The following is a 16,371-nucleotide window of genomic DNA, read 5'->3' as shown; positions in this document are numbered from 1 at the left end:
GAATGCTGGAGTGGGTAGCCTTTCCCTTCTCCAGGAGATCTTCCCAACCCAGGGCTGGAACCCAGGTCTCTCGCATTGCGGGCAATTCTTTACCAGCTGAGCCACAAGGGAATCCCAAGAATACTGGAGTGGGTAGCCTATCCCTTCTCCAGTGGATCTTCCCAACCCAGGAATTGAACTGGCATTTTCCGCATTGCAGAAAGATTCTTTACCAACTGAGCTATCAGGGAAGCCAGCTTTTCAAAACCTCAGGTTATCTCCATTTTCACTTGCAATCCCTAGTTCCTTTCAGTGTTTTTCAGATGGCTACCACTGTTTTAGCATCAAATCCAAACTGAAAATATCCAGGCACAGCATTATCCAATAGAACTTTCTGAAACAATGCAAATACTCTGTGTCTACACTGTCCCATATGGCAGCCACTAGCCCCAGGTGAACAGAGTGCTTGACCACGTAACTATAGTGTGACTGAGGAACTGAATTTTTAATTTCACTTAATTTTAATTAATTTAATTTTAAATAGCCCCCTGTGCTTAGTGGCGATCATAGTAGAGAGCGCATGTCTAGAGGGAGAAGAGAAACCTTGAGTGTCAAGAGTGGGGAAGTTTTTCCTTGAGGTCCCCTGGTGGTTTTTCCCAGGTGTCTCTTTGGTCCAAAGCCGGTCACATGCCTACTCCTAAGTCAAACATTGCCAAGGGAAACCATTTCCACAGTTAGCTTAAAATAATCAGGATTCAGTGCGGGTGCAGTGGCCCCGGCCCTGGCGGCACCTGGGTGGGAGCGGGTGGCTGGACACGGAGGGACTCAGGGGAGCCGAGTTCTATGTCAAACATACAATGTTCTATGTCAAATGTATTCAGTAAAAAAGTTTGAAAGATCTCACACGTGTAGAGGCAAGAGTGGAAATGTGGACAAGTTAAGGGATTGGTGGTGGATAATGGGATGGTATGGTAAAGGTGGAGAGAGGCTAGGGGGTTTAAGGATGTTGGAGAGAACATTCTTAATTGATTATATAAAAGCCAGGAGAGAAAATGTAGAAGATATACCAAAAGTTTCTAGTTATGGAACTAGCCATTCACTGAGATGAAGATTCAGGTACGCACGTGCAGGGGTTGCGCTTGTGAGAGAAGTTATTAGGTAGGCAGTGGATGTCTCTCGACATCTCATTTTACCTACTATCCTCTCAGGGGAGGCTTACAGCATTCAGGGTAGGCCACTCACCCTGTTACATATTCTTAAGAACTTCATTCAGAACGTTGATCACCATTCTGATTCCACATCAGCACTTGTGATGCACTCTTTTTCCTCCCCATGCCCTCCTGGACTGCAGGTTCCATGAAGGCAGAACAGATGGGAGTTTGTTTTCACTGTTTTACTCTCAGCACAAGCACGATGCTGAGGACATATTGAAAGTTGAAAGTGTTAGTTGCTCAGTCATGTCTGACTCTTTGCGACCCCATGAACTGTAGCCCGTATTAGTCCTCAGCAAATATTGGCTCACTGCATGGATACATTAATTCTAATTTCTCCTTTTTATCCTGCCTGTTTCAAAGTGCTTTGTCACTGACCAACCTCCACTGTGCTAGACAGGAAACCACAACTCTGGTGCGGCCAGGAGTTCTGTGGTGCTAAGATGAGACAAAGTACAAGATGAGACAAAAATATGCCAGAAAAGTTCTATTGATGTAAGTATTCCTTTTAAGTAGAATCACTATAAGATTCCGAGAGTAGTAGGGAAAAAACCCCAAAACCTAAAGATGAGTTTATCCCCAGTCAATCAGGTTTTCTTATACAGAAATAATAATTCTTTAGGAAGAATTTGTCTATATATTCACATATAGATCCATAAACTTTACATTCAATTCATTAAATATTGTGTACTTATTATAAACCAAATACTTTACTAGCAATGAAAATATGCCCCTAAATGCAAGGAGATCACATATATAATTATAATAGACTACTGTAAATGTGGTGAAAGAAGAATTCAGAGTATATGTACAGTCAGAGAACCCACCTGACTGAAACTGAGAAGGCTTCCTGGAGGTATTATTATTAGGTGTAAAAGAAGTAGATGATAGGAAAATAAGACTATGCTAGCCAAAAGTACAAACAGGGACCAGAGATGGGTTTAACAAACAATATACTGTGGACTAGAAAACTACAAATTTTAATGGCCAGAAAGTGACAGAAGATGAGGCTGGGGAGATAGGTGAGAGCCAGATCAAGGATGACATTGTGTGACTGACTGGGTAACAAATCTGGACTCTGTTATGGAGCAAAGAATAGCCACTGAAGCCTCAGAAGTGGGGAAATATACCGGCCACTTATTTTTTCCAGTTGGGATAGTAGACTGTGTTTGCTGAGGGAGTATAACATAGGGATAGAATGCTTTGTCTCTGAAGACAGTCAGCCTGGGTTTGCATTTTTGCCCTGTAATTTACTAGCTAAGTGACCCTAGTTAAGTTTCTTAACCTCTCCATAATGAAATAGTAAAAGAATCTTCTTCATAGAATTATGGTGATGTTTAAAGGATTGAAAATTATGTATTTTCATGTATATATACACACATACACACACACACACATACACACACTCAGAATGGTACAGTACTAGGGAAAATACCATAAAGTGTTTGCTACTATTATTGTTATCAAATAAAAATATGAAAGATCTCTTTTGACCTTGTTAAGGTTTTTTTTCGCCAGCACTGTGCCCATAAGAGATGGACCTAAGTTTTCTCTAATACCATTATCAATTGCATGGCTTAATGAGTAAGAAGTCTGGGACTTAATGAAAAGTTTACCTAAAGAGAACTTCAGGACCTCCCTGCTGGTCCAGTGGTTTATAACTCGGTGCTCCCAATGCAGAGAGTTTGAGCTCTGGTCAGGGAACTGAGATCCTGCATGCTGCATGGTGCAGCCAAAAAAATGAAATAGAACCTCAGCTCTCCAGGACTTCAGGATGTAGACTGTCTAAGTTGTTGTCGTTGTTCAGTTCTCCACTGTCTCCTGGAGTTTGTTCAAGACTCTCTAAGTAGATGTGTGCTCAGTCGCTTCAGTCATGTCTGACTCAGTGCAACCCTATACACTGAACTCTGCCAGGCTCCTCTGTCCATGGGTTTCTCCAGGCAAGAATACTGGAGTCGGTTGCCTTGATCTTCTCCAGGGGATTCTCCTGGCCCAGGGATCAAATCTGCATCTCTTATATCTCCTGCATTAGCAGGAGGGTTCTTTACCTCTAGAGCCACCTGGGAAGCCCCAGAAATAAGTTAAGATGATTTTCATTGGAAAATCCAGGGGATGGAGTTCTGCTCAGCAGGTTACAACTTTAATGTCTTGTTTCCTCCTAACATATAGTGAATTTTTAAAATCTGAGACATGTTGGTGCTTACTTTTTATAGAAAATATTCTTTGGAAGCAGGAATTGTTTTAAAAATTCTCTATTTCCCCAGAGACTAGTACAATGTTAGGCACATAAAAGACAACATATAAACAATCATCAAATAAGTAAGTGTTCATAAGCTTTGACAGTGAGGTCTCTGGGTAAAACAATTAGCATTTATCTAGTATTCATCAAGTTATCAATTACTACTTCTAATTATGAAACAACTATATGCCATTTCTGTATGCCATGTAAAACTTAAGTAGTATTTTAATTAGAACTGTTCCCTTTTTCTTTTGGTTGTATTTACTAGTCTATTGAAAAATCTTGACACACATCTCTAAAAAGTTCAAGTCATTTTCTATGAGTGCCTAAGGTTTCTATACAACTTGTTTAAAAAATTAAATCATAGAATATTACAAAATATTAATAGAGATGATTTTATAAGTGACTATGATTCTCAATAGTTTACATTTTACTATTATTTGATAGTCCATATTCTGTTGTTCATAAACATGAGAAAGTTTAATTTATATCTGTTAAAATGTCTGTTATAGACAAAGTATATCCATCCCAAGTTGAACATTTTACAATCTGTAGTATTTATTTTATAGTACATTGGCATCTTCCAAATTCCACCAAGTTAATGTGTTTAGTTAAACTCACATTTACTTTCATATTTAAAAAATTCTATAACCTTTGAAATACAGTGAAAATGGAATTAAATAAATACAAATCTGTTGGTTTATATGCTTCCCAATGTGTCCTCATCTTTATATCAAAAACAGCTTTATATCATTAACACAATGCCTTTCATATAGCAGGTGCAAGTTGCTATTATTAACTTGAATTAGTTTATATAGTCAGGTGTTTAACTCAAGCTTCCAAGGCATTATTTGGTGTCTTGAAATTTTTATTACAGGCAAAAGGTATTTGAAAGTTTAGTTTCATAATACTAAACTTCTAGTATTCCAAACACAGAAATAATTTTGGACATTAAATGAATAGAACATTGACTTGCATTTCTCAGTGTTTTGTTCTTGTTTTTGGGGTCTTTTAAAAGTCTTCTTTAATGATACTCTTTTAAGCTTTGTTTTATTATTTTGTTTCAACAATTCAAATTGAATTTTCTCTCATTTTAAATCAAAATCAAGTTGAAAAATTGGCCTTTCTAATCAACACATTAATAATAATGGTATAACTCAGTATGATAGTACTAGTAAAATATGATTTGTTGAGCACCCATTGTGTGAGAAGCATGTGTCTAAGCACATTTCATTAATTTGAATCTTGCATGATAACCCTGCAAAGTTGGTATTTTTATCTGTACTTCCTATCTATATTTTACAAATGAAGAAACTTAGATTCAGGAACATCGACTGACTTGCTCAAGTCAAGGATCTAGACAGTACGGGAGCCAGGATTCCAACCCAGCTCTGCTTGGTTTGATCTTGATAACCATTTGATTTCCACAACACCAGGCTGTTTCAATTTTTAAATCTGTTCACACCTTAACTGTATTGACATTTTTTTCTTTCACCTTGTGGGTGTAATTCTGAGCACAAACAACATATGCTTGATGTGAGTTAACTAACTAGTCACTGTAAGGTTACACTGTTAGTGACCATCTCCAGTTAAAGTACCTCTATTAGTAACTTGGACCACTTCAATTAAAACAAATTGCTGCATTTTGTTTGTTCAGCTTTTCCTTTCAAGATAAGGTAACGCTCAATTCCCTCATCTAACTGACATATAATCTGGTTTCATCTTGAACATAAAATCCTTTCTGGAAATGAGACTGTTTAACTGTTGACTTGCAATCTTATAAACCATATCATTAGAAAGGGAAAAAAAAGAATTTTCTTACTTTCCTCTAGTTGTTTCAAAGCTTGATTTTTGTTTGCTGGCTCTTTGGCTTCCAGGGCTGTCACCTCTGCTCAGATACGTTTCCCGTGGCGATCGATTTCCCACGCCTCCAACTGAGTTTGGAGAAATGACTTGTTCATTCGTCTTTCTGGCAAAGCTCTGAAGAAATTTCAGGGTGGAGTTGGAAAGAAACACTGACTCTGCTTTAGGATTGAAGTTGAGGGTAGATTCTGTCTGGAGGGCAAGAGTTTGTAAATTCAGCATCCCTTCTTCTGTCTTCTCTGTGGCTCTGAGAGTTTGTTTTCTCACACCCTCAGGAGATGCACTCGTCTCTGAGGGCAGTGGTATTGATCTCAGAAGACTCTCTTCGGAAGTGCTGGAATCAGGAGCTGTGGCCGCCACAGTTGATGTGATCTGGGGGGTTGGCAGCACCTGGAGACTTTGTCCTTTGTTTGAAGGAACTGAAGCAGAGGTCACGTTCTTCTGGGAGTTCTCATCCTCAGGTGTAGTCCAAGTGTGTGTAGGGTCATTAAGCCCAAAGCCTCCACTCCATAAACTAGAAAGCAGGATAAATAGCCTTGTTCCTTTCATTTCAGTAGTTTGAAGCTAGAAAGCTCAAGTAAAATTGGGGGATAAAGTCCTTCTAGGCTTTCTGACAGCTGCTTCCACACTGAATCTGCTATGACAGAGGTTTGCCAATTTGAGATGTGAAGAGGAAACAGGTTTCTGTGTTTTGTAGTGGACTCAGGAAGTTTGATTTCCTGTTTCTGTAGGTTCTGTGTGATCTGTGACCTCTGGTAGGATGATCTATGGAAGCAGTAAAGCGTGTCCGAAGAAGCTGAGGGTAAATGGAAAAACACAGGCAATGATTATCAGGAAAACCCATGAAAGAAACATGAAGTAACTTTCCCAGGTCCACTCATATTTCGTGTGTTGCTCAGTTTTGAAGAGAAATTTCATGGTGATGATGGAATTTTGTTTGGATGGCTTAAGTCAAAGAGTTTACATTTTGTTCTACTATGCAAGGAAATTGAGAAAAAAAATGTGATACTTCCTTCCAACTGTGCCCCATCCAGAGAGCCATGTTTTGTTTAAGGACATATACACATGCACACGCATAAATAAAAACTCCATCTGCGCTTTCTTTGCCCTTTCATACAGCACAGGCTGAATTGGGAAAAAATAAAAACATCTCTCTATTTTTCTATATACACTTTAGCTGTAGCATTATTTGAAGTCAATCTCAATGATGATAATAAAAAAGAAAAGCATAAATTACTGAATTATGTGAGTATACAAGAAACTCACTCTAAATTTTGCTCTTGAAATTTCTATTAGAACCAGTTAATGGAATGAAGCATCAGAAATTCAATTCTTCTATTTCCTAATCCTTATCTTCTCATGGTTGGGAGTAATTAGTATTTTACTACTAAAAAAGGATGAAGAAAGAGTGGACTCATATGAAAATAAGGTGGAATCATATATATTAGTTTTTGTATTTTTACTGTAGTGCCAAATATATCAGCAGCAGAAAACAGGGAATTGCATTGATCAAAGTCTTTTCAATGGTGGTTTTCCCAGTAGAGATGCTTCACGGGATTTTTGATTTCACTGTTCCAGCAAATGTCTGATGCTCAGGCTTCCATTAAGCTCTCTGAGCCATAAAAAAATTTTCTATAGCATACTCTTCGGACATATAAGTAACAAACTAGAATAGTTCATCCATCCATATGTTCCTTCTTTCTTTCATTCATTCAGTAATAACCCAAATCGCCAGTCAGCTTTAGTGAGGTGCTCTCTTAGATGCTGAGATTATAAAGCAAGACTATTCTTGGGTCTCAATGTACTTGTGTTCTATTGTATATTACCTGAAGGCTAGATCTCTGTGTAATTAATCTTTTTGTCAACTTCAATGCCTGGTGTTAAGTTCTTATTAAATATTCAGTCTTGTAATGTTTTCTTTCAGAACCAAAAAACTGGAAACTTCGTGACTATTTGGTTATATATTATTATAGATATATACTTTTGTCTCTAATCCTTTATACATGGGGTTGCAAAGAGTCCATGGGGTCACAAAGAGTCAGACACAACTGAGCGACTGAACAATAACAACAACTGATATATACCCTTGTCTCTAATCCTGTATACAGGACACCAGGTTTCGAAACAAGACCTAAATTTCCTCTGAACTATTAACTTTTTGGTCTTGATACATTTACTCCCCCTCATCTCCGTCATTCTCTTATACAAGCTATTGTTGACGTTTAGACGAGATCGGGCACATTCAGGGTGGTATGGCTGTAGACTGTTGTTGACATTTAGAGAGTATATAACATGAGGTTATTTAAACTACGACACACATTAGTCAGCAGCAACCCAACTGACTTTGATATGTAGTACAAAACATCTGTTTCTCAGATATATCACAGAGCAACTAACTAACTTTGCATTTGTAAAAGAGCAAATAGGTCCAGCACAGACAATCCAGGCAGCAATTACTTACTAAAAAGAGTGATGAAATGCATAATTTTCACAACACAAGCATAGTTTTCAGTACTAAGAAAAAGACATTACAGCTTCTTTATCTGGAAAAGACACAAGCAACTATCTTTGACTTAGAACAGAATAGTAATTAGAAAGCTCTTAAGTGAAGTATTTCTATTTAGTGTACAATTTTAAATAATTTCCTTAGATTTAGTACAAGTAGATGAAGAGACCATCCTGAAAGTTTAAGAAATAATCAGAATAATGACACACATACAGTTTTTCATTTCTATGATTTGAAAAAAAAAAATCTTGATCCTATTTAGGACAAATGAACTTGAGTGGTAAACGGTCACTCATTGGATCTATAAGAGATAACAAATGGCTCTCAAATGGTAATAAAAACTGAGCTGAGCTGAAGCAATTCATTTCTCCTCCTGTAACATATTGACCAATAATGATTTTGGTTACCCCTATCCTAGCTTACAAGTGACCTTGTGATCAGAAGGCTAAAGGTTCTGTATCTCATTATCAATCCAATAAGCCATTTTGTGCTGTAACTCCCCAGAGAATCACCATCTCATCCGAGGGATTTATGTGTATGGATCAGTCTTTAATTGGAGACATAAAGTAAGTATCTATACTTAAGAAACTGTCAGAAGTCTAGCCTCAAATTCTGCTTTTGAGACTCATTAATATTCATCAACTAACAGTTAAGAATAATATTCCTGGGATTATTGCCTAAAGAATATTCAGTCATTCTTCTAATTACTATAAAAACTATCCCTGGATTAAACTATATCATCAGAGTTTTTACACCTGGACCCAATTATTTTGCTACACCCCTGTGGTTGCTAAATTGTTTAAGTTAAACTGTTTTACTCTATTGCCATTTCTTTTCCATTGAGTAATTTATAAGAAAGCAACTGTAAAACTCATTATATTATGTACTATCATCTGGTTTGTATGTCATTTTTTCATTGTACCTTAAGGATTGAGTATATTTTGCAAAAGGGCTCTCTCTAGCTGATGAGATAATGGGGTTATTTCTGTTTTCTTTTTGTAATATATTATTATTCATTATTATTATTTTAGTCTTTTCTAATCATAAGAAAAAACAAAAAATCATATTAAGTTGAAACAAAAATGTAATTAGGAGTTAAAAGAGAGTCTTAGATTAAGGACTTCATGATTTGTAGATTGTTGTTCAGTCGCTCAGTCATATCTGACTCATTGCAACCCCATGGACTACAGCACACCAGGCTTCCCTGTCCTTCACCATCTCCTGGAGCTTGCTCAAATTCATGTCCATTGAGTCGGTGATGCCATCCAACCATCTCTTCCTCTTTCGTCCCCTTCTCCTCTTGCCTTCTATCTTTCCTAGCATCAGAATCTTTTCCAGTGAGTCAGTTCCTCACATCAGGTGGCCAAAGTATTGGAGTTTCAGCTTCAGCATCAGTCCTTCCAATGAATATTCAGGACTGATTTCTTTTAGGATTGACTGGATTGACATCCTCGCAGTCAAAGGGACTCTAAGAGTCTTCTCTAACACCAGAGTTCAAAAGAATCAACTCTTTGGCACCCAACTTTCTTTATAGTCCAACTCTCACATCCATACATGATTCCTGGAAAAACCATAGCTTTGACTATGCGGACCTTTGTCAGATTTGTAGATGGTGCTATGTATTATTTAAAAGCCATTTTATGGTTGCAAGAGTTATTGTCCTCTATAAAATATTGGAAGCAGGGAATAGCTTCAACTAGATTAACAGGGATTATTAGCAGCATCTTTCTTTCTCACATAAGAAATTCTTATCTTTAAAACAGTATAAAATTTTGAAAATAATACTTCACTATAGCCTTTCTCCAAAAATTGGAACTGTCATGCCAAGTAAGTATTTGATTCTCATTTTACTCATAGAAAATAAAGCTTAAAGAAGTTAAGTAACCTCCTAAAGTAGCACATTGTTAATTGATGCATAATATGTCCAATTCTTTATTGTGCCCATTTTGCATGAAATATTCCCTTGGTATCTCTAATTTTCTTGAAGAGATCTCTAGTCTTTCCCATTCTATTATTTTCCTCTATTTCTTTGCATTGATCACTGACGAAGGGTCTCTCATCTCTCTTGTGCTATTCTTTGGAACTCTGCATTGGAATGGGTATATCTTTCCTTTTCCTCTTTGCCTTTAGCTTCTCTTCTTTTTTCAGCTATTTGTAAGGCCTCCTCAGACAACCATTTTGCCTTTTTGCATTTCTTTTTCTTGGGGATGGTCTTGATCACTGCCTCTTTTACAGTGTCACAAACTTCCGTCCATAGTTCTTAGGCACTCTGTCTGTCAGATCTAATCCCTTGAATCTATGTGCCACTTCCACTGTATAATTGTTAAGGGATTTGCTTTATTAAGAAGAGGTGGCAAGAATACACAGAAAAATTATACAAAAAAGATCTTCATGACCCAGATAACCATGATGGTATGATCACTCACCTAGAGCCAGACATCTTGGAATGTGAAGTCAACTGGGCCTTAGAAAAAATAACTACAAACAAAGCTAGTGGAGGTGATGGAATTCCAGTTGAGCTATTTCAAATCCTAAAAGGTGATACTGTGAAAGTGCTGTGCTCAATATGCCAGCAAATTTGGAAAACTCAGCAGTGGCCACAGGACTGGAAAAGGTCCATTTTCATTCCAATCCCAAAGAAAGGCAATGCCAAAGAATGCTCAAACTACTGCACAATTGCATTCGTCTCACACGCTAGCAAAGTAATGCTCAAAATTCTCCAAGCCAGGCTTCAACAGTATGTGAATCATGAACTTCCAGATGTTCAAGCTGGATTTAGAAAAGGCATAGGATCCAGAGATCAAATTGCCAACATCTGTTGGATCATAAAAAAAACAAGAGAGTTCCAGAAGCACATCTCAGTTCAGTTCAGTCACTCAATCGTGTCTGACTCCTTGCAACCCCATAAACTGCAGCATGCCAGGCATTCCTGTTCATCACCAACTCCCGGAGTTTACCCAAACTCATGTCCATTGAGTAGGTGATGCCATCCACTCTCTCATCCTCTGTAGTCCCTTCTCCTCCCACCTTCAATCTTTCCCAGCATCAGGGTCTTTTCAAATGAGTCAGTTCTTTGCATCATGTGGCCAAAGTATTGGAGTATCAGCTTCAGCATCAGTTCTCCCAGTGAATATTCAGGACTGATTTCCTTTAGGATGTAGTGGTTGGATCTCCTTGCTGTCCAAGGGACTCTCAAGAGTCTTATCTGACACTACAGTTCAAAAGCATTAATTCTTCAGTGCTCAGATTTCTTTATATTCCAGCTCTCAGATCCATACATGACTAAAAACATCTACTTTGGCTTTATTGACTGTGCCAAAGACTTTGACTGAGTGGATCACAACAAACTGTGGAAAATTCTTAAAGAGATGGAAATACCAGGCTGCCTTACCTGCCTCCTGAGAAATCTGTATACACGTCAAGAAGAAACAGTTGAAACTAGACATGGAACAACAAAATGGTTCCAAATTGGGAAAGGAGTATGTCAAGGCTGTATATGCACCCTACTTATTTTACTTACATGCAGAGGATATCATGCAAAATGGTGGACTGGATGAAGCACAAGCTGGAATCAAGATTGCTGGGAGAAGTACCAGTAACCTCAGATATGCAGATGACCCCACCCTTATGGCTGAAAGTGAAAAAGAACTGAAGAGCCTCTTTTTGGAAGTGAAAGAGGAGAGTGAAAAAGTTGGCTTAAAACTCAACATTCAGAATACTAAGATCATGGCATCTGGTCCTATCACTTCATGGAAAATAGATGGTGAAACAATGGGAACAGTGACAGACTTTATTTTCTTGGGCTCCAAAATAACTGCAGATGGTGACTGCAGCCATGAAATTAAAAGACACTTGCTCCTTATAAGAAAAGCTATGACCAACCTAGATAGCATATTAAAAACTGGAAATATTACTTTGCCAACAAAGGCCCATCTAGTCAAAACTATGGTTTTCCCAGTAGTCATGTATGGATATAAGAGTTGGACTATAAAGTAAGCTGAGTACTGAAGAATTGATGCTTTTGAAATGTGGTGTTGGAGAAGACTCTTGAGAGTCACTTGGACTGGGAGGAGATCCAACCAGTCCATCCTAAAGGACGTCAGTTCTGAATATTCATCGGAAGGACTAATGCTGAAGCTGAAACTCCAATACTTTGGCCACATGATGCAAAGAACTGACTCGTTGGGAAAGATTGAAGGTGGGAGGAGAAGGGGACAGCAGAGGTCGAGATGGTTGGATGGCATCACCTACTCAATGGACGTGAGTTTGAGCAAGCTCTGGGAGTTGGTGATGGACAGGGAGGTCTGGTGTCTGCAGTTGATGGGGTTGCAAAGAGTCGGACCCAACTGTGCAAATGAACTGAGACTGAGACTGATGGCCAATTCTTCTTTCCATCATCTAACAGTAAACTCCATTGTGTCCCCCCCACCCCACGCCAAAAATAGACTACTAGAAGACTAGTTTACAAAAATCTAGAGAAAATAATCTTCAAGTTGTCATTCATTTTCTCAATTGTTTTTAACTGTATATTCTGCTTTTATGTCACAGCTAAAACATATAGTGAGATACTGCTGATAATATTGTGATTTATATCTGTTCAAATATTTGGAAATAGAGGGGAAATTTTTTGTTTGTAAATTTGCTTTTAGTCTAATCTTTACTGCTTTATTCTCTCATTGGGTGCCTTTTTCAATTCCTGTTCAGTATTGTAAGTGATATCGCTGATTATTTGCTAAGTCATGTCCAACTCTTTGTGACCTCATGTTCTGTAGCCACCAGGATCCTCTAACTAACTTTTAGAGTTTTCTCAAATTCATGTCCATTGAGTCAGTGATACTATCTTTCCCAGCATCAGGGTCTTTTCTAATGAGTTGGCTCTTTGCATCAGGTGACCAGAGGATTGGAGCTTCAGCTTCAGCAACAGTCCTTCTGATGAATATTCAGGGTTCATTTCCTTTAGGAATGACTAACTTGATCTCCTTGCTGTCCAAGGGACTCTCAAGAGTCCTCTCTAGCAACACATTTCAAAAGCTTCAATTCTTCAGCACTCAGCCTTCTTTATGGTCCAACTCTTATATCCATACATGACTCCTGGAAAAGCCATACCTTTGACTAGATGGACATTTGTCAGCAGTGTTGTCTCTGCTTTTTAATACACTGTCTAGGTTTGTCATAGCTTTCCTTCCAAGGAGAAAGTGTATTTTAATTTCATTGCTGCAGTCACTGTCCGCAGTGATTTTGGAGCCTAAGAAAATGAAATTTGTTACTGTTTCTGCTTTTTCCCCTTCCACTGGCTGTGAAGTTACGGGACCGGATGGAATTGCCTTATTCTTCACAAGCACAGATAATATGCTCCTTTCACTTGCTAGAGCGAAACCTCCAGGACAGTATGACTGCTACATCCCAGCATCTAGAATAGTGTTTGATAGACATTCAATAAATGTTTACTAAATAAATGAATGAACAGATAAAATGATGAAGTACTTCTATATAGCTGTAGTAGCACCTGTCAGGGGTTAGAGAGGAGGATCCATTCCCCAACTCATAGCTACACAAAAGAAAAAAAAAGGCAAGATATATAAATACAAGGTACTCCTTTTATGAATACAACTTCAAGAAGCCTCCTAGAATACCCTTTTAATAAGATTACCTCTTGCATGCAAATCCTTCCGAAATAAAACTCAGAAAGCCCACTGTTTCTACCTCATTTGTTTTCAAAATATATTTGAGACAGTTTATCTTGAAATCATCACAGGCAAATGAGAACTACAAAGCAAAGTCTAAGAGCTGTATAATAAAGGGTAATAGAGAAATAGTTATGCCAGAAAAATCTCAGGTGTGCAAACAAACAAAAATTAACTATAAAATATAGGTCCAGTAGTCTGGTAGGAAATGAAATATGGAAGTATAATGAGTCAAATAATTTTTAATATTAAATGAGACAAGCTTATTAGTTTGTCAGGAAAGAACATATTCTGTCCTAATATAAAAATTTTAACATCTATAATTAGGAGCATTAAGAGCAAATTGATAAAAGATGGCCAAATAACCCTCTTAGGAAATGTTTATATTGTAGTTTGCAAAACTTCCTATTGCTTATTTTATATTTTCCATTTAAGCTGAGCAATACACTTGAAAGTATTAAAAAGTCTTTAAGACTAATTTCTTTTGCACATTTTAGAAACAGCATTTTCTTTTCCTTCATAAAATTTATGGCTAATCATTGATTGATTATCATTAATGACTTCTGCTTCTGGAAATACAGAAGCATATGTTTCCCTCTTCCTCCTACTAAATATATCTAAAACTCCTGGCCACTATATAGAATACAAACATAAGATTCTGAAGATGAGGAAGGCAGATGGGCTAGGAGACCTGAGGAACAACTGCACTGGGTTCTCTGGATTTTCTTTTTGCCTGATATCTCCCCAACCAAGTATGGGAGAATTTGGCAAACTAGAAACACTGATGGCATAAACAATAAAAACCCCAAGAAAATCCAAAAGACCAGAAGAAAATGGTCAACCCAGAAAGACAGAAATCTATTTTAGACAGTAATTGCTCTACTCCCACCAAACACCACAGAAAGAGCTGTGGTGCTACCCTTGTCCCTGCCTGCAGAGGCTGAGTGGAGAGCTTAGATTCTACACTCACAGGATTGTTACAAGCAGCCTCAGCTTCCATCCCTTCCCTGGGGCAGTGAGAAGAAAAGGCTAACAGAGGAGGAATTAGCTTTCACTAAGTCACTGCCATAACCCTCCAAAGGCTGGGTAAGGGGCAAGAGGACTGAAAATAAAAATGGTTTTGAGGCAGGCTAGTCTTCACTGAGCACACTTCAATGGTCCCCTACAGGCGGAGCATAAGGCAAAACGTGGGAGAAATACCTTCCATAGTGTAGAAATCCAGGGGTGGTTCTGGAGAAGAAAGATAACTCGCTAGAGATGAAAATAAAATAGATTTCTTACTGTAAAACAGTAGATATCCCACAGCATTTTAATCACCTCCTCTTCACTGGTGAGGAATTCCCTCCTTATGATCGTAGGGATGGCTGACACATGACACCTGACAATGGACAAATGAGATTGGTAGCAGTTTGTACATATACTCAGAGTCCTGGGAAGGAAGACACTACGTGCCACACTAGTCTGAACAGAGGTTGTACCTGAGAACAGAGTAAAATAGCCAGGGGCTGTAAGGGGCTGGTTTTATAATATCAAGAATGTGGGTTGCCCCCTGGCTCTCACTGGAAGGTGAAATTGGCTTGTTTGAATAATTCTACAAGCTGGCAGAGAACTGAATCCCACTACTCAAGGATGAGGAGGAACTGTGCTTGGTCCCCTTGATAAGGAGAATTATTTGGCGAGGGAACCTTATCCACTGGAGCAGAAAGGGGAAGGGAACTTGTGGTTAGGGCCATAAGAAGCCCTTTAGGTTTCACATGTTGAGGCAGCATATAATTGGAAGCCTTATTTTTAGGCCTGTAACACACAAAGTTCAGAGTTATTTTTTTCTGTATTGCAAAGAATAAAGAACTCTTTGGAGCTTTGTTTGTGCTCTGATCTTGAGCTTAATTGAAAGGAAAATCCTGATCATACTCTAGTATGATCCATCTTAAATTAATTTTGGGTTTGGAGTCAAATAGAGGTAAAGTTTAATTTTTTTAAATTTATATATTTATTTACTCCAGTATCTTTTATCAGTAAGATTTTTTAATCATAGAATTGACAGTGTTTTTACCCCCAAATCATTGTTGATTGACTACTGGACTCACTACTTCCTTCATCTGTTCTATTTTTAGAGAAAACTCTCTTGGCCTTATATTATTTGGAATATCAAATTGGCTCTGTTTTGATTATAGATTGTCTTGAAATCAGGTGTGAGAGTTAATCAGTTTCGTTCTTTTTGAAAATTGGTTGAACACTTTAGATTCACTTTCTTGTAAACTTGCCTAAATTCATTAATTAGTAGAAGTTTTTAAAATTTTTTTGTGGATTACACAGCGTTGCTATGTACGTAGGTATGTTATTTCTAGTAACAGCATTTTATTTTTCCTTTTCAGTCCCTCTGCTGTTGTCTCTTTTGTTTGCCTTGTAACAGTCACTAGGCCTTCCAACACCATAGTGTGTAGAATTTAAAAGATCAAAGATTTTTGATTGTTTTTTAAATCAGAGGAAAAACATTCAAATGTTATAACATTCATACTTTAGTATGATCAATTCTAAAACTGTGTTGAGTTAAAACAATGAAAGATGTAACGACTTTAGCTTAGATTAAACCTACCTCAACTACAAATAGGACTTCCCTGGTGGCTCAGAGAGTAAAAGCATGTGCTCGCAATGTGGGAGACCGGGGTTCCATCCCTGGGTCGGGAAGATCCGCTGGAGAAGGAAATGGCAACCCACTCCAGTATTCTTGCCTGGAAAATCCCATGGACGGAGAAGCCTAATAGGCTACAGTCCATGGGGTCGCAAAGAGTCGGACATGACTGAGCAACTTCACTTTCAACTACAAATTGGTGTGACTTAGCCCCCATATTGGGGCTTCCCTGGTGGCTCAGTGGTAAAGAATCTGTG

The 16,371-nt window shown here is 38.0% G+C and overlaps 2 protein-coding genes across 7 annotated transcripts in view; one reads left to right on the top strand and one right to left on the bottom strand.

The window, feature by feature from the left end:
- The window catches only part of MMRN1 (multimerin 1), a 65,933-nt gene extending 59,974 nt beyond the window's left edge, over window positions 1-5,959 (bottom strand). For all 5 annotated transcript variants that reach the window (XM_081594522.1, XM_081594528.1, XM_081594523.1 and 2 more), the window contains exon 1: window positions 5,252-5,959. In XM_081594522.1, the coding sequence (XP_081450648.1) occupies window positions 5,252-5,841 (590 nt within the window). In that variant the 5' untranslated portion in view covers window positions 5,842-5,959. The remainder of the gene's footprint in view (window positions 1-5,251) is intronic.
- Window positions 1-16,371, top strand: part of SNCA (synuclein alpha) — a 347,772-nt gene that overhangs the window by 109,898 nt on the left and 221,503 nt on the right. The gene's annotated exons all lie outside the window — the stretch shown is intronic.

This window comes from Giraffa tippelskirchi, chromosome 1 (genome assembly GCF_054371585.1).
Source record: "Giraffa tippelskirchi isolate mGirTip1 chromosome 1, T2T-mGirTip1v1.2.pri, whole genome shotgun sequence".
Taxonomy (NCBI): domain Eukaryota; kingdom Metazoa; phylum Chordata; class Mammalia; order Artiodactyla; family Giraffidae; genus Giraffa; species Giraffa tippelskirchi.
The sequence above is the reverse complement of the archived record's forward strand: the minus strand, read 5'-3'. Positions and strand labels throughout refer to the sequence as shown.